The following is a 21850-nucleotide window of genomic DNA, read 5'->3' as shown; positions in this document are numbered from 1 at the left end:
CCACTCAACCAAATCGATACAACGGGAGGACAGTAGCAGTGACATATAGACTATTAAATCTTTACAAAAATTCTATGATGCAGATATTTTATGGATAAAGAAATGGAGACAGAGAGATTTCAGTTTCACTTGTCCTAAATCATATGTGTATGCAAATGTGACATGTTTGTTTTGTTTTGCTTTGTTTTGCTTTGGGATTATACCTGGTGATGCTCAGGGATTGCTTGGGTGACCATTGGGGATGCTGGGGATTGAAACCAGTTTGGCAGTCCGCAAGGCAAACACCATATCCACTGCACTATCATTCTGGCTCCAGTGAAATATGTTGGAACCTGGTTTAAGGAAAACTGCTTCCAGAGTCTGTAATATTCAATGTTGTGCTGCATAAATATGTGTGTTTGTCGAAAGGGGAGAAAATTGGGAGGGGAGAGATGAAAATGGGGAAGGGAGGGAACAAAAGGAGAGATGAAGGAAAGATTAAAGGGGAATAAAAGTAAGGCTCAGGGCTTACTCTGTACTCAAGGATCATTTTTGGTGGTTGGTGCTCAGTGGATCACATGGGGTATTAGAGCTCTAACCCATTTCTGTCTTGTTTAATTTTTTTTTAAAAAAATCTTTACACTGCAGGTCTGGAGAGATAGCACAGCGGATAGGGCGTTTGCCTTGCATGCGGCCAACCCGGGTTCGATTCCCAGCATCCCATATGGTCCCCTGAGCACCGCCAGGAGTGACTCCTAAGTGCAGAGCCAGGAGTAACCCCTGTGTATTGCCAGGTGTGAACCAAAAAACAAAACAAAACAAAAAAAAAACTTTACACTGCAAAACATTACTTTTGTTTTGGTTTATGGGCCACACCAAATGTTGTTCAGGACTTATTCCTGACTCTGTTATCAGGGATCACTCCTGGTGGGACTTGGAGAAATCATATGGGGTGTCAAAGACTGAGCCCAGATTGCAACAAATAAGCAAAATGCCCTAAATGCTATACTCTCTCCAGCCCCCCAAAACATTCTCTCTTTTTCAAATTTATTTTATTAAAGAATGTGATTTACCAAATCGCTGATAGTTGAGTTGTAGATTTACAATATTCTCTTTTAAACTGAACCTCTGAATATTAGAAATGAAGCACTCAGTTGACAGTGAAACCCTCTGAGTTTATCTAAACATCATTTTAAGAGACAGTGGCTTTTAGAAAATGGCCTGAGAAGGAATTTTCAAATGGGTTTTCACTTCTCCATTAAAGGTATTGCTCACAGCGTCTTCTAATTGGGAGGGGTTAGAATTTTACTGGGCTGTGCCAGGTGGATGTTTCCACCTTGGATGAGCCCAGGAGAATGTCAGAATCTGATAAGGAGGTTCCAAGCGGCTGGATCACCATGAACCAGGTAGCCACACCTATAATCTTTGTGACTAAGAATGACTAAAGTGACCACGTTTAGTGACTTTTTAACTTTGAACTCCTGTCTGCATTCTTGTTTGGGGATTCCAATGACTTTACATTTGCCAGAGAACTGTTTAAAGTATTTTATCTTTTTTTTTCTTCTTTTTTCCAGAATAACTTCTTAATAGTTAAGAAGTTTTAAGTATTCTTAAAACTTCCCCAGTTTTGTGTCAGGACGAATCTGGACACTGACCTCTCTCTGGGCATCCCTCCCCCAGCTCACCTTCTGAAATCAGGTGACACTAATCTCAGTCCCTTTAACACAGGACAGGAAGTTTGGCCTCCACTGCTCAGAGTTGCTGAATGATGGAAACTTCAGTTTCCAAGTTCTCCTATTGCAAACTGCATCTATTCATAAAGATCTGAAAACAGAGATTTACAACTTATATAAGTTATATAGGTACAACTACATATTTATATAGGTCACAGATTTCTTAAACTTCAGTGTGAATGTCACGAGAAAAGATGATTAAAACACAGATAATTGTTGAGCTATTCAGCTTGTGATTGAGAGGTGGGGGGTGGGCAGGGTATTGAAGAGTTCAAGAATTTGCTTTCTAATAAGTTCTCAGTCAATGGTGATGTCCAGAAAAGTCATTTTGAAAGTCCAATATGATATTGCAAAAGCCTAATACAGTTAAACAAACCTATACATATATACGCGTATATAGATTCTATATTGCAGCCATATATCGATTAAAGATACATGCATACACAAATGTATATATGATGTATATATATAATTTTAAATGGCCGGTTTTAGTGACCTTATTGAAAACGCTATGTTGCTTTAGGGTTTATTAACATATGATAGCTACATTCATTATATTTAATTACTATACCTTTATAATTATACCAATTTTATATTTATTAATATATTAAGTGAATGTGTTAATTGCCGAACACAGTAACAAGTCTCACGATGGAGACGTTACTGGGCTGCTCGAGCAAATCGATGAACAACCGGAGGACGGTGCTACAGTGCTACTGTTACAGAACGGGGTGTATAAAATACACTGAGGCATTGTTGGAAAGCTAAGCAAATTGAAAACACTTCACAAGGGCCATCTCTGCCCTCAAGTGTTCTCAGAAACCTCAGATTTGAGGGTTCATCAGGTGGGCGTCTGGGCCCGCGACAGTCTTCTGGCTAAACACTCCTGGAGCGCGGGATTGACAGGGCGCTGGACAAATCGATTCCAGCAGCAGCCTCCCCTTCTCCCCCTGGCCCCGCCTCTTTCCCCCTGGGTCTTTGAGTTTTGCTGGAGCCGCGTCCGCTGCCAAACCTCGGCTCTGATCCAGGGCACACACAGATTCCAGGTCGGTGAGCAAATCCATTTTTTTTTTTTAAAAACCAGCCACGGCTGGCTGTCCGCAGTCTGACCCGCCCTACACGTGGAGTTGGGTGGCGGGATTCTGGGGTGGAGGAAGAGAGAGGGGGATGTCTGCAGTTTGGAGCTGACTCAAGTTTGGCAGAGCGCCACGGAAGAGCACCCTGGGAGCTAGTCCGCGTAAGAGCTAGTGAAAGTTACAGCCAGACTCGAGGAGCTGGGAATGGTCGGGGAGGTCGATCTGGAAGTTCGGGGTTCGGGAAAGACCCCAGACAGTGGAAAATGGCTTAGAATTGGAGACCGGTGGCCCTTCCCGCATCGCCAGCCCGTCTGCTCCGGGCGAGCGTGCACGGTTTCTCCTCCACCCGGGCGTTCTTTTCCCTCCCGGAGGGGGTTGGGAGGGGAACCTTCGGCGCGCAACCTGCCTGCAAAGTCTGTGCAAAGGCCGCGCCGGGCGTTTCCGGAGCGCTCACTTTTTTCTGGGAACAGAGTCACGTGCAGATAGCATTCCTTTTTTTTTTTTTTTTTTTTTTTTGGTTTTTTGGTTTTTTGGTTTTTTGGCTTTGAAAGGATAATCTTGGGGGGATCGGAGATATAAAACAACTAGTAACGAGTTCGCCTTGCATGCTGTCGACCCGGGTTTAATCCCTGGCACCACATGTGAAAATGTACTTCCCCTCGCCCCGCCAGAAATAATCCCTGAACCACGAGCCTGGAGTAAATCCTGAGCACGCCTGTGGCCCGAAAACCAAAAAATCAACAACCCCCACCCACCTGTACGAAATCTGTACGAACACAGAACACCTCCGTTCTGTAGAATCAAGCGCGTGAAAGTCCCCAGGTTTGCTCCGCAAAGCTTTGTCATCTCTGATAGGATTCACACTCCAGGAACTTTGTTAGTTTCTTACTCCCTGGTGCTCCAGTTCTGGGGGACTTCAGCCAGTTCTATGACCGACCCATTTGTCATCTGGCAGAAATGACAGGGTGGTGAAAAAGATGAGGTCACTTTCCTCACGGAGCTCATGATAGAATCTTATTTTCAATCTTATTTTCATTTCTTTATCATTCTTACTATAAATGAGAACCCATGAGGGATACTTAATCAATCTTTCACGTATATAATATAATCCTTAAAAGACTCGTGGGTCTGCCATGTGGCTCAGTGGTAGAGCATCCGCCTTGCAAACTTGAGCCCTTGGTTCCATTCCAAGCCTGCAACAACTCATGCATTCCCCAGGGAACTCCCCCAGGACCTGAATCAGAAGTACACACCACCATCCTGTGTGTAAACACACACACACACACACACACACACACACATAAATATTCAGAAGAAAAACAGTGCGGGCCTATATTTCTGTTTTTGGAATTTGCCAAGTTGTCAAAAAGCTTTTGAGAAGCGTGAATGTAGTGATTCTTCACAAGTTGCTTTAAAAATTGTGAAGATGATTATGTGCCTATTCTTTTTTTTTCTTTTGGTTTTTTTGGGTTACACACAGGCATTGCTCAGGGGTTACTCCTGGCTCATGCACTCAGAAATTACTCCTCTTGGTGCTCTGGGACCATATGGGATGCCCATGATTAAACCCAGGTTAGCCGCATGGAAGTCAAAGGCCCTACCCGCTGTGCAATATATGTTCCGGCCCCAATATGTTCCTATTCCGGCCCCATATGTTCTTATTCTAATACTTGTCCAATGCCAAAGTGGACAACAACCCCACAAGACTTCAAAAAATAGCCTTATTCTCAAAGTATAAAAAGCCCAGTCACTTATGATTGTAGTTACTGTCTGTTAACTGTCTGTTAACATTTTTACTGCTCTTTTCCTAGAGCAGGGTGTGGGTAAGCAACCCGTGCTAACTTGTTTTTAATTTCTAGTTTGAACCTTTAGCCTGGACCACCTTTATATCCCTGGTCTATTGACTTTCATCTGAAAGCCATTTTGATGCTAATTATAAGCATACTAATAGATACTTCAGATAATCATCAGTTCATTCTCAGTTCCTTTCCCCACCCCTTTCTAATTTACCTCCTAAATTAAATCTATCTGGGGGCAAGGATGTGTATTTTTTTTAAGGCTTGCTTTTGTAGCCCTAATGTGCATATGAATTCATTTACATTGAAGTTCTGGTACTGATTTGCTCTGTGTGATTCTGTCCCAAGTTCATGAACTGGATATCAGTAAATAGTTAGAAAAAGTTAGAAAAATTAGTATAATTAGAAAAAGTTCATGAACTTTTTCTGTGACTGGGATTTTACAAGTCCCACCTAGCTTTTAGTGGTGCCTCTATCCTAATTTTATTCTATCAGCCTGGGATCTGCTCTCTTGAAACCAGACTGCCTTCTCTCAGACCATCCACACTGTGTATCTCTTGAGACAGGGCTGAGTTTTTCTTGCAGCACCTGGCAATATATATTGGCAGGAGTTCAGTCTGTTATGAGCCCCACCTTCACAATTTCTTCCCTCAGTTTTGACTAGAGTCATCAATCAACTCTTAATGTTGTTTCGTTTTAAGAATCTGTCTTGAATATCTATATTAATGCATTAGACCAAAAATTAGGAATAAAATGGATTGCTTGATATTTAAGGTTTTTAAAAAGTTAAATAGACATGAAATTGTTGTTTTATAGAACACTGTAAAAATATGAATAGATAGGTGGTTAATATTTTTTAAGTTTGATATTTTAGTATTTTTTACCAAGTTTTTAATATCTGCTGTGTATTTTATACTGTTTAAGGTATGTAATTTCTTTTTAGCTGCAGTATGGTACTTAAATATGTGATTACTGTATTTCACAGCACAGTTCTAATTTGTACTTAGAAGATTAGAAGAGTAAACGTCTAATTTTTCTTACTGCATTTTTTTGAGGAGGGACTTGGGCCCACATACTCTGGTGCCTCAGGGTTTATTCCTGTCTCTTCTCTGGGATCACTCCTGACAGTTCTTGGGGACCATATGCAGTGCTGGGGGGTCTAACAGGGGCCAGCCTCCTGCAAGGTAGTAAAGCCCCTATACTATCCATGACCCCTGATTGCATTATTTTGTTGTTTAGTTTATTAGTTCTAATAGTTGTAATTTACATCTAGCAAGCTATAATTTTTAAGCACACATTTTTGTGACTTTTGACATGTATGCAGTTGTGTAGCCGCCATCACGATTGTGATAAAAGACACTTTCCTCACCCCAAGACTTTTCCTTCTGTTCCTTCACAATCCATTCTCTTCTTCAAGTCCTGGGCCGTGCATTTTCAAATCTGCATTAAAATAGTACAATTTTGGTCTTTCCTAGAATTTCGTATCGATGAACTATAATTGTAGCTAGTTTCTTTCACTTTGCTTAGCTTCTGAGGTTCATCTTGTATGTTTCATGGTTTCATGTTATTGTTTCATTGCCTTTGTAAGAACAGAACTAGGCCACAGTGATAATACAGCAGTAAGGGCATTTGCCTTGCATGCTTCTGACCTGAGTTTGATCCCCAGAACCCCATATGAGTCCTTCAACCTTGATAAGGGTGATCCTTGAGCTGTAGGCCCTGACCATAAAAGAATAGAACAGAGTTAAGGTGCTTTGCACTCAGCCAGCCTGATACCACAAAGTCCCCAGAGCCTGCCAACAGTGATGCCTGAGCACAGAGCCAGGAGGAAGCCTTGAATACTATCTTGTGTGCCTCAGCCACCCACAAATAGAACAATTTGCTTGCTAATTTATGTTAGTAGTTTTATGAATTACTTCCTTTTTTTTGTTTGCCTGCTATTACATTGCATTTATGATGTGGGAGCTCTCCTCTGAGGCATTCACATAATCCAAATGCACTTTGATCTGAAATAAATGTGTGTGTGCATTATGAATTATTTTGGGGGAGATGGAGTCAACCTTTGTTAAAATAGTGTATCATTAAAAATATGTTTATTAATATATTGTTGTTCTCTCATCCCTTACCTTGTTTTTATATTAGCAACGATGGGTTCTCCCAAACTAGATTACAGTGCTCAGATACTTTAGTTGCAGTACACTGATTGTGTTCTGGCATATGGGGGTAATACTAAAGGGATAGAATGTGTGGCCTTAGCATACATACATATGGTTTGGGGGCTATACTTGGTGATGCTCAGGGCTTACTCCAGGCTCTGTGCTCAGGAATCACTCCATGCACTGCTCAGGGGGCCATAGACAGAACAAGCTAGTGCCTTTACAGTCCAATTTATAAGATATTTTGAGAGTTTTCCTATAGGGCTAAAGGGACTGTTTTCCTATAGGGCCAAAAGATAAGGCAGTAAGTGGCCTTGCATGCCACTGACCTGGGTTAGATTCCTGACACCCACTATGGTCCCCCAAACCTGCCAGTTGTGATTGCTAAGCTCAGAGCCAGGAGTAAGCCTGAGCACCACTGGGTGTAGCCCAAAAACAAACCAAAAAATGTTGTCCTATATATTATTGTCTAAGAGTTTTGTAATTGTGTGTTTTATATACTTAGGTCTGTGATCCATTTTGAGTTAATTTGGGAAAGGTTATAAAGATTGTGTTCAGATTCATTTGTTTGCATCTGTATGTCTAGTTGATTTAGCATTATTTGTTCAAGAGGTTTATCTGTTCTTTTGTGTCATCTTTGATTCTTAGTGTTTGTCAGAGATCATTTGGTGATATTATGAGGATCTGTTTTTAAGTCTCCCTGTTCTATTGAATTGATGTATTTGTCTATTTCACTAATATATTGTCTTGGTTACTATCATCTTTGAAGTATGTCTTAAAGTTGACTAGCATCTGTCCCCCAATTCTATTCTTAAAATATTGTATTTGCAATTCTGAGTCTTTCACCTTTCTTTGAAAACTCACGTTTATCGCAGTGTACATTTCCTACCCCCAATGTTCTCAGTTTCCCTCCCTGATCCATTCTTTTGGATTTTCTGGACCAGTTATGAATTATATCAGTTATTAGCAAAGTCTTCGTTGGTGTTTTTTCCTTCCCAGTCTGTGTACCTTTTATTTCCTTTGTTGTCTCATTACTTGAGGTAGAACTTTTAGAAAATTTTGTGCTAAGAGGATGCATCCTTATCTTTGTACCTTAACTTAAAGTTAAATTTACAAGGTTTTCAATCATTGAATACAATTTGAGTTGTACTTAAAAACTATTACTGAATAAGACCTTTTGTGTTTTATCAAGCAGGTTTCCTCTGTTAGTTTCTTCCTGAGATTTTATTATGAATGTCGAATTTTGTCAGATAAGTTCTCAGCATCAATTTATATGATTCTGTTACATTTCTTGTATTAGTTATTGATTTAAATTTTGAATGATTCTTACAAAGCTGGGATCTGTCCCATTTGGTTGTGGTGTATAGATTTTACAGTGTAGGATTTAATTTTTTAATATTATGTTTAAAATATTTATATCGTTGTCCATGAGAGATAATGATCTGTGGTTTTCTTGTAATGTATTTGTCAGTTTGAGTACTTTGGTGATGCTATCTTAATAAAGTGAATGAGTTGAAAGTATTTCTTCTTTTATCCTCTGATCTTGTTGAGAATTGGTATTATTTTTTCCCTAAGCCTTTGGTAGAATTCACCACATAAACCATCTAGTACTACTGTTTACCAGGAAGTTTATTAATGACTGATTCAACTTATTAGATAGAAATAGGCCTATCATACTGTGTACTCACGAATGAGTTTCCACAAATTGTGTCTTTGAAGGACTTGGTTCTTTTCATCTAGGTTGTCAAATTTGAGAATTGTTTATAGGTATTCTTTACTATACTTGTGATGTCCACATTATTTCTATTGATGTTTCTTCCATTTATAATATTAATGATTTATGTCTTCTCTCTTTTTTTGCCCAGCCCTGCTTGAGATACAGATTTTATTGGTCTTTTCAAAGACTTTATTTTTTATTGAAACACTGTGAGATAGTTATAAGCTTTCGTGTTTGGGTTACAATCACACAATGATCAAACACCCATTCTTCCATCAGTGCACATTCCCCACCACCAATATCCCCGGTATATATCCCCCCCTTTCCAACTCTCCCTCTGCCTCCATAGCAGACATGATTCCCAGTAATCTCTCTCTACTTTTGGGCATTAAAAAAAAGTAAAGTAAAGGCCCTCCCGTTGATCATTGATTTGCTCGAGCGGGCCCAGTAACGTCTCCATTGGAGACTTTGTTGTTACTGTGTTTGGCATATCGAATACGTCACGAGGAGCTTGCCAGGCTCTGCCGTGCGGGCGAGATACTCTCTGTAGCTTGCCGGGCTCTCTGAGAGGGGCAGAGGAATAGAACTCGGGTCAGCCATGTTGGCTGTGTGCAAGGAAAACGCCCTACTGCTGTGCTATCGCTCCAACCCCAATACTTTTGGGCATTATGGTTTGTAATACAGACCCTGAGAGGTTATCATGTTTGGTCCTTTACTTTCTGCACACATCTCCCATCCTGACCGATTCCTCCAGCTATCTTTTTTTTAGTGATCCCTTCTCTATTCCAGCTGCCTTCTCGCCTTTGCTCATAAGGCAGGCTTCCAGCCATGGAGCAGTCTATCTGTCCCGTGTATCTACTATTCTTAGGTGTCAGCCTCATGTTATATTGTTTTATACTCCACAAATGAGTGAAGTCCTTCTCTGTCTGTCCCTCTCTTTCTGATTCATTTCACTTAGCATGATACTCTCCATGTCTATTCATTTATAAGCAAAGTTCATGACTTCATCTCTCCTGACAGCTGCATAGTATTCCATTGTGTAGATGTACCAAAGTTTCTTTAACCAGTCATCTGTTCTAGGGCACTTGGGTTGTTTCCAGATTTTGGCTATTGTGAATAGTGCTGTAGTAAACAAATAGGTACAGAAGTCATTTCTATTGTGTGTTTTTTTTTTTTTTTGCATCCTCGGGATATATTTCTAGAGGTGGTATTGCAGGGTCAGAAGCTGCTTTTTAACACTAGCAATTTAACAAAACAGCACATTTGTTTCCATTGTAATATCCTATTATTTATAATTGAATTATGAGCTCAATTTGAATGTAGACAATAGGATTTAATTTAGTATTTTAGTATTTAGTCCCAGTATAAAATTATCTTTCATATTAGGTACAAGTGCTAAGATTTGGGATATATATGGGGCTAGAGCAATAGCACAGCGGTTAGGGTGTTTGCCTTGCACACGGCCAACCTGGGTTGGATTCCCAGCATCCCATATGGTCCCCTGAACACAGCCAGGGGTAATTGCAGAGCCAGGAGTAACCCCTGTGCATCACTGGGTGTGACTCAAAAAGCAAAAAAAAGAAAAAGCTGATGATCAGGTATAAGAGAGTATGTCAGGGATGTTTTGTGGAGGAGGGCCCATTTTTTAAAAATCAAATTTATATTTGGAATCACACCCATCAATGCTCAGGGTTTATTACTGGCTCTGTCCTGGTGGGTTCCAGGACCAAATGGAGTGCCCGGTAGAACCCTGGTGAGTGGAGTGCAAAGCAACCTGTCCTATTCCAGTCCCTGAGGGTATGTAGTAGTCTCAGAAATAATTGATGGTAGCTCATACAGACCACTTATGTAGACAGGGGCCTCCATTTGTTCCACCAATAGGATTTAAAGGAGTCATAAGTGTTGCCTATTAAGGGTGGAAATTTCCATCTCATGTGAACTGGGGTAATTTTTTAAAGTTTTTGTTTCTTAGCAAAGTGAAATGACTTTAGGCAAATATGAGGAAGGAAAGAGAAGCTAGTTAAAGAGGCCACAGTCTTCTCCAGAAGGGTGAAGTGAGAGTACCCTGTAAAGTAAAATGAATGAATTACACAACTCAGGTAGAGATAAGTGTGCCCCCAGAATGGGGATTGCTTTAAAAAAAAAATTCACATTGAAATAATTACCTCCATTGTCACTCCTTTTTTCCCTGTGCTGACCCTTGTTTCATTTGTTTTCTCATGGATGCAGAAGTCTATCACTAAGAAACACTTTAGAAGTCAGGATTGAGCAGTCTGGAGCCGGGAGAGCAACAGAGATGACATCAACAGTGTTAGTAGACATACAGGAGGAGGTGACCTGCCCCATCTGCCTGGAGCTCCTGACAGAACCTCTGAGCATAGACTGTGGCCACAGCTTTTGCCAAGCCTGCATCACTGCAAACCACGAGGAATCAGTGACTGACCAAGAAGGGATGAGCAGCTGCCCTGTGTGCCAGATCAGCTACCAGCCCACAAACCTCCGCCCTAATCGGCACCTAGCCAACATAGCTGAGAGACTCAGAGAGGTGGTGCTGAGCTCAGGGAAGCAACTCATGGTGACTCTCTGTGCAAACCATGGAGAAAAACTCCAGCTATTCTGTAAAGAGGATGGGAAGGTCATTTGCTGGCTTTGTGAGCGGTCTCAAGAGCACCGTGGTCATCAAACATTCCTCATGGAGGAGGTTGCCCAGGAGTATCAGGTAAGGCCCATAGATGGGGACAACGGGGAAGAACAAACTCCTTGGCAGGAGCTTCTAACTATGCTCTGATCTGAAGAATATGCATGAGGCTGTGAGTTCAATCTCTGGCACTGCAAAAAGTATAGACGTGCCGAAGGCAAGAATAGTAGATAACACAGAATGGGAGACTAACACCCAAGATTAGTTGAGATAAGTACCAGGAAGTTTGCTCCACAGCTTGGAAGCTGGCAGCACATGCTGGGGGAAAAAAGCAGCTCTGATAGAGAAGGGAACACCAAGGGTGTTTGGAGGGTCCGCTCAGGATGGGAGATGCGTGCTGAAAGTAGAATATAGACCGAACACAATGGCCATTCAATACCTCTATTGCAAACCACAACACCCGAAAGGAAAGAGAGAGCAAAAGGGAATGCCCAGCCACAGAGGTGGGGTGGGGTGAGGGAGGATGGGGCAGGGGAGGTAGGAGGGCTACTGGGATCATTGGTGGTGGAGAATGGGCACTGGTGGAGGGATGGGTACTTGATCATTGTATAACTGAAACCCAGGCATGAAAGTTTGTAAGTCTACAACTGTATGTACCTCATGGTGTTTCACTAATAAAAGTGTAAAAAAAAAAATAGTAGATACCAGTTTTGTTTCTTTTTTTTTTTTTTTTTTTTTTCTGTTTTCAACTGCCTGAACTTCTAGTTTGCCTGGACTTTTGAGTAGAAGATGTGAGTGGGATCACATAGAAGTTCTGGTGGAGGAAATGTAGGGGAAATATTGGCTGTGAGAGTAAGTCATTTAAATTGCTCTGTGGTTGTGTTTCTTCTCTAGGGAGAAAAGAGAATGGGCCTGTTTCCATCCTCTTTTTAGAAAGTATACTTTGGCCTTCTACATTTTCCATCGAAGATTACTGCAGGCTTCTCCCGAGAGCAACATAATCGCTATCCCATCCAATCCATATGAGACCATTTATTGCTTGACCCTTCTTGTCTTAATGTATCTCTTCCAGGAGAAGTTCCAGGAGTCTCTGAGGAAGCTGAAGCAAGAACAACAGGAAGCAGAGAAACTAAATGCTGTTATCAGAGAAAAGAGAGCATCATGGAAGGTAAAGGATTATCCAGGAGGGTGTTGTGGGATAGGAACCAGAGGAGGCCATGGCAGCCCAGGGAAATGAAGCCTGGTCCTGTCTGTTCCACATCTAGCTGAAAGAACTCTCCTTTGCCTAGAGTTTGGTGATCTTTATTTAATAAAGAGTTTTCTTGTGGGCAAAAGAAAAACTGGGAGTGAGAAAAGAAACATAGCCAAAGAGTTGTTCAGATATTTGTAGACCATCCCACAAAAGACGAAACACGTCTCCAATTGCTTATTCTAGAAACTTGGCTGTCATTTCCTACCAATTCTTAGAATCAGAAGATGCAAAGAGGGCCTGAGAGGGCTTGAAAGGACCTGAAGGCTGCCTGGAATCTAGTCCTCAATCTATAATCGCAGTCTTGTGGAGGAGGCCTACTAGGAGGCAACCTCAGATTAATGGTCTGGGAAGGGCTGAAGAAAAATGAGATGAGAGAAGGAACTGGTTCTGCAGAATTAATTCTCCATTGGCCCAGGGGAAACTCATCTGGAAAGTTTTGTTAAACCTGACTTCTCCACAGGAAGACAGGAAACTCACTGAAAAACAGACAAGCAAAACCTAGCATTCTCTTTCTCTTCCTTAAAGAATCAGCTAGGACCTGAGAAACTCAGAATTCAGACAGAGTTTAAGAAACTGAGAAGTATTCTGGACAAAGAGGAGCAGCGGCAGCTGAAAAAGTTGGAGGATGAAGAGAGAAAGGGACTGAGCATTATAGAAAAGGCTGAGCAGGATCTAGTTCTGCAGAGCAAGTCCCTGGAGCAACTGGTCTCTGATTTGGAGCGTCGGTGTCAGGGGTCCACTATGGAACTGCTGCAGGTAAGACTCATGGAGCTACACCCCTGAGGAATGATAGGAAAAGTCCTTCCTTCCTTTCAGTTCCTGATTACTGAGCAAAAGCATTCATCTACGGTTCTTTTAGTTAAATTGTGCAGAGGTCATAAAGCATGGGATAGTTAAAGATATAAATGCTGGGACCAGAGACATAGTATAGCAGGTAAGGCACTTGCTTTCCATGCTGTAGGCCTGGGTTCAATCCCTGCCATTCCATGAATTCTTCCAGTAGTAATTTCTGAGTGCAGAGCCAGGAGTAATCTCTGAGCATTGCCAGTGTGGTCCTAAAACTTAAATATATATTTAAGCATCTTGTAGCATGCATATATATGTGTGTGTGTATTTATATATGTATATGTGTGTGTGTATATATATATATATGTGTCTGTATGTATATACTAAGAGAATGGCTCACTATTATAACTATATGGTGACCCAAAAGTTTTTTTGGTACTATGGAGGAGATCTGTGTATACAGCTCTTGTATACTACACTGGAAAGAATAAATGCATGTGTGCTTTGAAATTAGCAAGACTAGTTGAAATTAAAAGCAGAATAAGGACTACAAGAGGTAAGAAACAGCTGTATTTCAAGCCTTTGTGTCTTGGCACCCAATATAAGCACCTCAAGAATAGAAATTACAGCTTAAGCATTTGGAATTCATAAAATACATTTATAAGTATATATCCATAAAGTACATGCATAAGTACACACACACACAATCACAAACACACACAAACAGTGGTAAAAATAAAGACATTGGGGCAACCAAATGAACAGAAACTTTCTCAAAGAAGAAATCCGAATGGCAAAAAGGCACATGAGAAAATGCTCTACATCATTAATCATCAGGGAGATGCAGATCAAAACCACAATAAAATATCATCTCACACCACAGAGACTGGGCCACATACAAAACTGCAAAAGCAACCGGTGCTGGTGCGGATGTGGCGAGAAAGGGATCCTCCTTCACTGCTGGTGGGAATGCCAAACGGTTCAGCCCTTTTGGAAAACAGTATGGACGATTCTCAAAAAATTAGAAATTGAGCTCCCGTTTGACCTAGCAATACCACTCCTGGGAATATATCCCAGAGAGGCAAAAAAGTATAGTCGAAGTGACATCTGCACTTGTTTGTTCATTGCAGCACTCTTTACAATAGTCAGAATCTGGAAAAATCTGAGTGCCTGAGAACAGATGACTGGTTAAAGAAACTTTGGTACATCTACACAGTGGAGTATTTTGTAGCTGTTAGAAAAGACGGAGTCATGAAATTTATATATCCATGTGGTACTAAATGGAAAGTATCATGCTAAGTGAAATGAGTCAGAAAGAGAGGGATAGAAATAGAAAGATTACATTCATCTGGGGAACATAAAGTAACAAACTAGGAGACTAACACCCAAGAATAGCCGAGATTAGTACCAGGAGGTTTACTTCATGGCTTGGAGGCCAACCATACATGCTAGGGGAAAAGGCAGCTCAGATAGAGAAGGGAGCACCAAATAAAGGTGTTGGGAGGATCCTCCCAGGATGGGAGAAACATGCTGAAAGTAGACTATAGACTAAACATGATTGCCACTCAATGCCTCTTTTGCAAACCACAACACCCAAAAGGAGAGAGAGAACAAAAGGGAATGCCCTGCCACAGAGGGCGAGTAGGATGGGAGGGATGGGGGTGGGAGGGATATTGGGATCCTTGGTGATGGAAAATGGTCACTGGTGGAGGGATGGGTATTTGATCATTGTATAATTGAAACCCAAGCACAAAAATTTGTAAGTCTACAACTGTACCTTCATGGTGTTCCATTAATAAAAATTTAAAAAAGAAAGAAAATTGATTAAAATAAACGTTTTCCAAGATTAGCACAGAAATGAGATAAGGATCACAATCACAAACCCCAGTAAGATGTTTGGAGTTGTTAGTGGTTTTTAATCAATACATCTTCCTTTTCCCCACTTGATGTCATTGGAAAGTAGTGCAGACACTATCAATCTGATTTGTTGCGCATTTTGATCTCATAAGTCCTGATATTGACTGTGTTAAAAGTGATAGCCAAGGTTTTTCTGACATACATGAGAAATCATATTGATAACCCGTTTGCTCAAATATAATCCACTTCTTTCTCCATTATCTTGGGCTTCAAAATGAACAGAAGCTGCTGACATTGAGTTGGGCACTTGGACATTGCAGTGAACATTTATTCGACTTCCAAGAATTTACTTGCCCCTCTAGCAGCTAGCCTCATAAAAAATAAATAAAATAAATACATTGATGAATTAATTAAATTGTTCCCAAGATCCCTACATGGCATTCCAGGAACAGTCAGTACTCTGGGTTTTTATGACTACTCTGGCCTCTGTCTGGGGACCGTCTTTATTGCCATCATATCATGGTATGGTGGGGATGGATGAGGTACATAGATGAAGTTGTATCGGAGGACCAAGCCCATTCCTCCTTGACTTAACTTCTTTCTTTTTTCCCTAGGATGTGAGTGATATCACAAAAAGGTAAGTGAAGGAGAACAGTGGGTGATTCCCTTGGATTGACAAAACATCCTTATAGTATAGGCCTTTTTTCAAGTCTTCTAATCAGGAGAAAGGGGGAAGAAAAAAAAAAAGACAGAATATTTAGAACTATGCTGTCTTGATTTATTCATTAAGAGAACTTTGGGGTTCTTCAGATGAAAATCTGTGACTTCTGTCATAGGAGAATTTGAATCAGGGAAAATCACAAACTGCAAATGCTAATTCCCTTGAGAATAAAGGGTTGAACACTTCTCTGCCTGAGATTTGTATTCTCTTTTACTGTCTCGTCTTTATTCTCCATTTTGTGGATTTACCCACATCTCTACTTGAAATATCTTCTACTCTGGAGAAGTCCTTGTTTTCCGCTGAGTACATAATTTTCTTTCCCCTCATCGCTATAAGGTTATCTTTATGAATTTATCTTACTTTAAGAAAGAGAGAGAGAAGGGGGGAGAGAGAGAGAGAGAGAGAGAGAGAGAGGAAGAAGAAAAAGAAGAAAAGGTTATAAGGAATGGAGAGACAGGTCAGGTCAAAGGGGTGAATGCATGTTTTGTGCAGAGGAGGCCTGGGTTTGACCCCTGCACGGCATGGTCTCAGTGTATCACTCCTGGGTTTGTTCACAAAATAAAACAAAGGGTTGTAGACTCAGTGACACCCCTAGTGCTCTTAATGGAAATCATCTCTTTTTGTTTGTTTTTGTTTTGGGGTTACATCTGGTGGTCCTCAGGGGTTAGTCCTGACTCTGCACTTAGGAATCACTCCTTGCGGTGCTGAGGGTGTCAATAGGATGCCTGGTATTGAACAGGGGTCTGCCGTGTGCAATGTCAACACCCTACCCACTATACCATTGCTCCAGCCCTTCACCTCCTTTTATGCCAACCTTGTATCTTGATTGTAGTAGTTTATAGCTACCTCAAATACAGAGAGGTTCTCTCTCCCCATGTACTTCATCAAAAAGAATTTTCCCCTCTGTCTTGTTTCCCAGTTCTAAGAATCAATACTAGGAATATTTATCTTAAATTTTTATTTTGTGCTTTGTTTTGGAACAGTTTAATTCTTACTCCGAGCTTTTTTGAGCCATTCACATTTTTTTTTCCTTCAAGAAATTGTAGACCTGAGAACTTGATAAAATTGATTGTTTTGGCTCTGAAACAGAATACATTCTCTGTCATACTCTGTAGAATCTCATCTATGGAAATGACATCCAGAGTTATGTATAGTACCTTCAAGTTTCTTATAGACACATGAAATGTGGAGCTTGTTGTCCCTTTTGAAGTCTTTATTTTCAATTTGGAGAAGAGGTAATCTCTATCTACCTGGCAATATCCCTTAAGCATGAATTTTCAGATGGTGTTTTCAAGTCCTTTCTCTCTTGGTTCTTAGGAGAACCTGATGCCCAAATTCAGACTGGAAAAGATCCTTTCCTGATAATCGTAGATCCCCAGCACCAAGCTCCTGCTGATGTTCCACCTTCCCACAGACATCTCCAGCCTTCTACACTAGACCACCTGCTTCTAAAATGGCAGGCATTAAAGCATTTTCTGGGGACTGGAGCAATAGTACAGTGGGTAAGGCATTTGCCTCACATGTAGCTGATCCTGGTTCAATCCTCAGCATTCCGCATCCCAGATAGTCCCCTGAGCACTGCCAGGAGTAATTCCTGAGTACAGAGCCAGGAATAACCCCAGAGAATCACTGGTGTGACCTTAAAGGCAAAAAACAAACAAAAAAAGTATTTTCTGTCTTTTGTGGAAGTATGGAAAACTCGCCATTCTAGTTACTTTTCTGTGGTCTCCATGATGGAAAGGAAAAAGCTGTTATATTGTACTTTGCAAAAAAAAATAAATAAATAAAATAAAATTTAGTGACCCTTTTAGATTAACTCATTAAAATTTACACGATGATTAGGAGCTAATGAGGCCATTTGCAGAATTATGCTCATTTTCTTTAAACGAAGAATGTTGAAATTCACCAATAGACAGGCTAGGGGTGAGAGTCCATTCCACAAATGGAATCAAATGTGGAAAGAGGTGTTGGAGGTCAGTAGTGTAAGATTTTCTGTCTTATAGGAGTGAGTTATGGACCCTGAAGAAACCAGAAGCTCTCCCCACGAAGCTGAAGAGTGGATTTCGAGCCCCAGATCTGAAAAAGGTTTTGCGAGTGTTTAGAGGTGAGATGATTCAGAGAACAGAGGTTGTATGTGTGATAATTGACATGTTCATGTGAGAATTAGATAAGGATAAGAAGGGGCAATCGGTATTTATGTATTTGATAGTTAGGAGTTACATAATGTACTAAAGAAGTTGTAGTTTAAGTGGGGAATTTTGTGTTCTCCACTTAAAGACTCACATTATTCCCTGCTACAACATTCAATCAAGTAAGGAGAGAGAGAGAGAGAGAGAGAGAGAGATCAGATCTAAAATAGTTGATGGACATGGAGAGTGTCTTGCTAAGTTGAAATGAGTCAGAAAGATGGACATACATAGAATGACTGCACTCATTTGTGGAATATAAAATAACATAAAAAATATGAGACCAACATCCAAGGACAGTAGAGTCAAGGGTCAGGAATATTGCGCCATGGTTGGAAACCTACCTTATGATCTGGGGGAGAATGCAGCTGGGATAGAGAAGGGATCACTGAGTCAATGGTGATTGGAGGGATCACTCAGGATGGGAGATATGTGCTGAAAGTAGATAAAGGACCAAACATGATGGCCTCTCATTATCTGTATTGCAAACCATAATACCCATAAGAAGAGAGAGAGAAATTGTCTGCCATAGAGGCAGGGGAAGGGGGACTGGGAACATTAATGGTGGAAAATGTATACTGGTAGAAGGGTGGGTGTTCGATCATTGAAACTCAAACATAAAACTTTCTAACCTTAGCTCACGGTGATAAAAAAAAATTAAAAAGGTGCTTCTACACAGCAGTTTTGACTTGATTTATTTTATCATTGCAGAGTTGACAGATGTTCAGAGCTACTGGGGTAAGTAGAAACCATGGCCTGTTTGAACTGATCTGTTGTCCTTCGTCACGTATTCCTCTCCAAGCCTACCTGCAAGCAGTGGGGTATTTATCCCTCTAGGAATCCTCCCTTCACAGATTCCTATCACCCACTTCCTGTGTTTCCATTACCAGTCCTCATCCGCTGATGTTGTTCCTTTCACTACAGTGGACGTGACTCTGAATCCACACACGGCTACTTTAAATCTTGTGCTGGCAAAAAACCGGAGGCAGGTGAGGTATGTAGGTGGTGAGCTGTCTGGGTCTTCTCTGGAAGAGTATTATGACTGCAGTGTCTTGGGCACTCAGCACTTCTCCTCAGGAAAACATTACTGGGAGGTGGATGTCACCAAGAAGACAGACTGGATCCTGGGGGTCTGCAGTTATTCAGTGGAATCTACATTCTCTTTCAATCAATTTGCACACAGTCGGAATGTTTACTCCAGATATCAACCTCAGAGTGGATTCTGGGTGATTGGGCTACATCATGAGCATGAATACCGAGCCTACGAGGACTCCTCGACATCCCTGCTTCTCTCCATGACTGTGCCCCCTCGTCGTGTGGGTGTGTTCTTGGACTATGAGGCTGGCACAGTCTCCTTTTACAACGTTACAAACCACGGCTTCCCCATCTATACCTTCTCTAAATATTACTTTCCTTCCTCCCTTTATCCATATTTTAATCCGTGTAACTGTGTGGTGCCAATGACCCTGCGTCGTCCAGGCCCTTAAACATCTCTTTTTTTCCATGTGAGCAGACACTCAATTTAACCTCTGTGTCTCCGTTCTGACTTATTTTTCAATGTTCATTTCATTTATTCAGTGCTAGGATATAGTAGTGCTGACAGTGAAAATCCTGAGCTAATTCCACGTCTTAAGATGGGGAGAATAAAATAATATTTGTTGTTAAGGATGATACTTAATGGAGATTATTTTATTTTTGTTGTGGCATGGAATCAAATGTGGAAAGAGTCTATCTTTAATTTGCTATCAGTTTTGTAATGTAAAGTTGAATTTTAACAGCTCATCTCTATGACAGTGTGATAATTGTGTCATGTTTTTGGTGTTACTGGAATGTCTTGACTTGTCTTTTTCTTGACTTGAATTTTTAAATCTAGCATACATTTCTGAAATATACCACTGTTACTATTTATGTTCAATACTTTGTTTTTGCTAGTACTTTGTTCAGTTTTGTTTTCATCAATGTTTGTAAAAGAAATTGACCTCTAATTTTGCATTCTTGTAGCATCTTTGTTGGTTTTTATAAAATACAAACGTGGGTAAATAAAATTCAATGTTATTTGATAAGTAAATATATCAGATTGAATGCTAAAATGTTAGCTATTTTTGGATCAAATTAAATAAGATTCTAACTTAACACTAAAATGTATGGGAATTTTCAAAATATATTAAGCATAATTGGAACATTAAGCAAACCAATTTTTTTTCAATTATTGAAGAAAAGGGGAGAAAGAAAGTAAAAATATAAAGGAAAATAAGATTTATGTATTTCACTATCAGGAAGAGAAAGATTTTTTCAGCTTTTTACTCTTTTCTTCATGGTAAAATATGAGCAGATGGTAAATCAGTTGCAGTGGTTTGGGAAGAGAATGCTATATGCTTTTGAAGCCAGTTGTAAAAGGAATTGCAAAGTAGATGTAAGGGTGGAAATGACTATCGAGTTAACTAGAGCTAGAGTGAGTGTCCTAGCCAAGAGCCTCCAGTGCCTATTGAGAACTTCAGATGTGACCAGTCTGAGTTAATGTTATTACATGTAACATGCACTAAGATTTTGAAAACTTAGCTCAAAATCTAATATAAAATACTTTATTAATGACTTATATTGTATAGTGCAATGATATTTGGATATATCTGATAAAATAAAATGCACACCTAATTTCACCTGTTTCATTTTATTTTATTGATGTAGATTCTAGAAAATTTTAAGTACTATAGGTGGCTCACATACTTCCATTTGACAACTTTTTCTATTCTGCATTTTCTTTTTGGGAATTGAGGAAATGCTCCCAAGCAGTACTCAAGGGTCCGGGGGGACACATCTAGAGATCCTTGACTAACTTGACCAGAATGTTGAGCCCTACAATTAATTCTGCTTGTTTCAATATGTCAGAGGGAAAAAAAATGGACTGCTACCAAGATTTATATTATCTCCAGAAACACCTACCAGAGAAATCTGTCTTTATATGCAAATATAATTACACAACTTCTGGTCTTTATCATATAAATCAACCTCTCTACTACATGAATCTTCTGTTGAACTCCAGACCCTGATCCTAGTCTTGGTTCAAGATTTAGACCCCATTTGCCATAGAAATTGCATCCTTCTAGGTTCTTCATATGAACACAATTCAGTTTATTGTTTTCTACAAGGATGAAGACATTATGCTCCCTGACCTCATACTGTCCTACAAAGCTGTATATTAAAAACAGTATAGTGTGCTCGCTTCAGCAGCATATATACTAAAATTGGAACGATACAGAGAAGATTAGCATGGCCCCTGCGCAAAGATGACACGCAAATTCGTGAAGTGTTCCATATTTTTGCGGATCTGAGTGTTGGGGTAAAATTTTGAATAATTAATGGTGGATCTGGTGTCAAAATATTGAATGTGATCAAAGTATAGAGAGAGTAATGTGGAAATCATCTGCCCCACAGGTAGGGGGAGCGTTTGGGGTGGGGGTACACTGGGGTTGTTGGGGGTGAAGAATGGGAACTGGTAAAGGTACGGGTGTTTCATTGTATGACTGAGACTTAGACCCAAAAGCTTTGTAACTGCTCTCATGGTGATTCAATAAATAAAATTATTAAAAAAATGAAAAAAAAAAGTAAGGTGGAGTTCATGCACAATTCAATCAGCTAATCAATGGCTGAATAAATAGCAGTACTCCTACATAAAAAAATAAATAAATAAAATAAAAACAGAATAGTATTAGATTAAAACAGATGTACATCTCAATATAATAAAATTAAGAAACCAGAGGGCCACCAGAGAGATAGCATAGTGGATAGGGAGATTGCCTTGCATGCATCCAACCTGGGTTCAATCCCAGACAGCCCACCAGAAGTGATCCCTGAATGCAGAGCCAGTATAATCCCTGATCATAGCAGGGTGTGCCCCCCAAAAAAATTTTTTTAAGAATTAAGTTTTCACCATAGGCAGACAATTTATGACCAAA

The 21850-nt window shown here is 40.2% G+C and overlaps 1 protein-coding gene and 1 non-coding gene across 2 annotated transcripts; both read left to right on the top strand.

Annotated features, from left to right (window-relative positions):
- Positions 1–2701: 2701 nt before the first annotated feature.
- Positions 2702–18643, top strand: TRIM6 (tripartite motif containing 6). Its single transcript, XM_056116141.1, has 7 exons — positions 2702–2758; positions 10690–11176; positions 12168–12263; positions 12873–13103; positions 15605–15627; positions 17715–17815; positions 18609–18643. The coding sequence occupies exons 2-7, from the start codon at positions 10754–10756 to the stop codon at positions 18641–18643; spliced, it is 909 nt and encodes a 302-aa protein (XP_055972116.1). The 5' UTR covers positions 2702–2758; positions 10690–10753.
- Positions 18644–21109: 2466 nt separating this feature from the next.
- Positions 21110–21216, top strand: LOC130025585 (U6 spliceosomal RNA). The gene has a single exon (XR_008792722.1). It is a non-coding gene; the product is annotated as a U6 spliceosomal RNA (small nuclear RNA).
- Positions 21217–21850: the final 634 nt, after the last annotated feature.

This window comes from Sorex fumeus, unplaced genomic scaffold (assembly GCF_029834395.1).
Source record: "Sorex fumeus unplaced genomic scaffold, SorFum_2.1 ptg000030l, whole genome shotgun sequence".
Taxonomy (NCBI): domain Eukaryota; kingdom Metazoa; phylum Chordata; class Mammalia; order Eulipotyphla; family Soricidae; genus Sorex; species Sorex fumeus.
The sequence above is the reverse complement of the archived record's forward strand: the minus strand, read 5'-3'. Positions and strand labels throughout refer to the sequence as shown.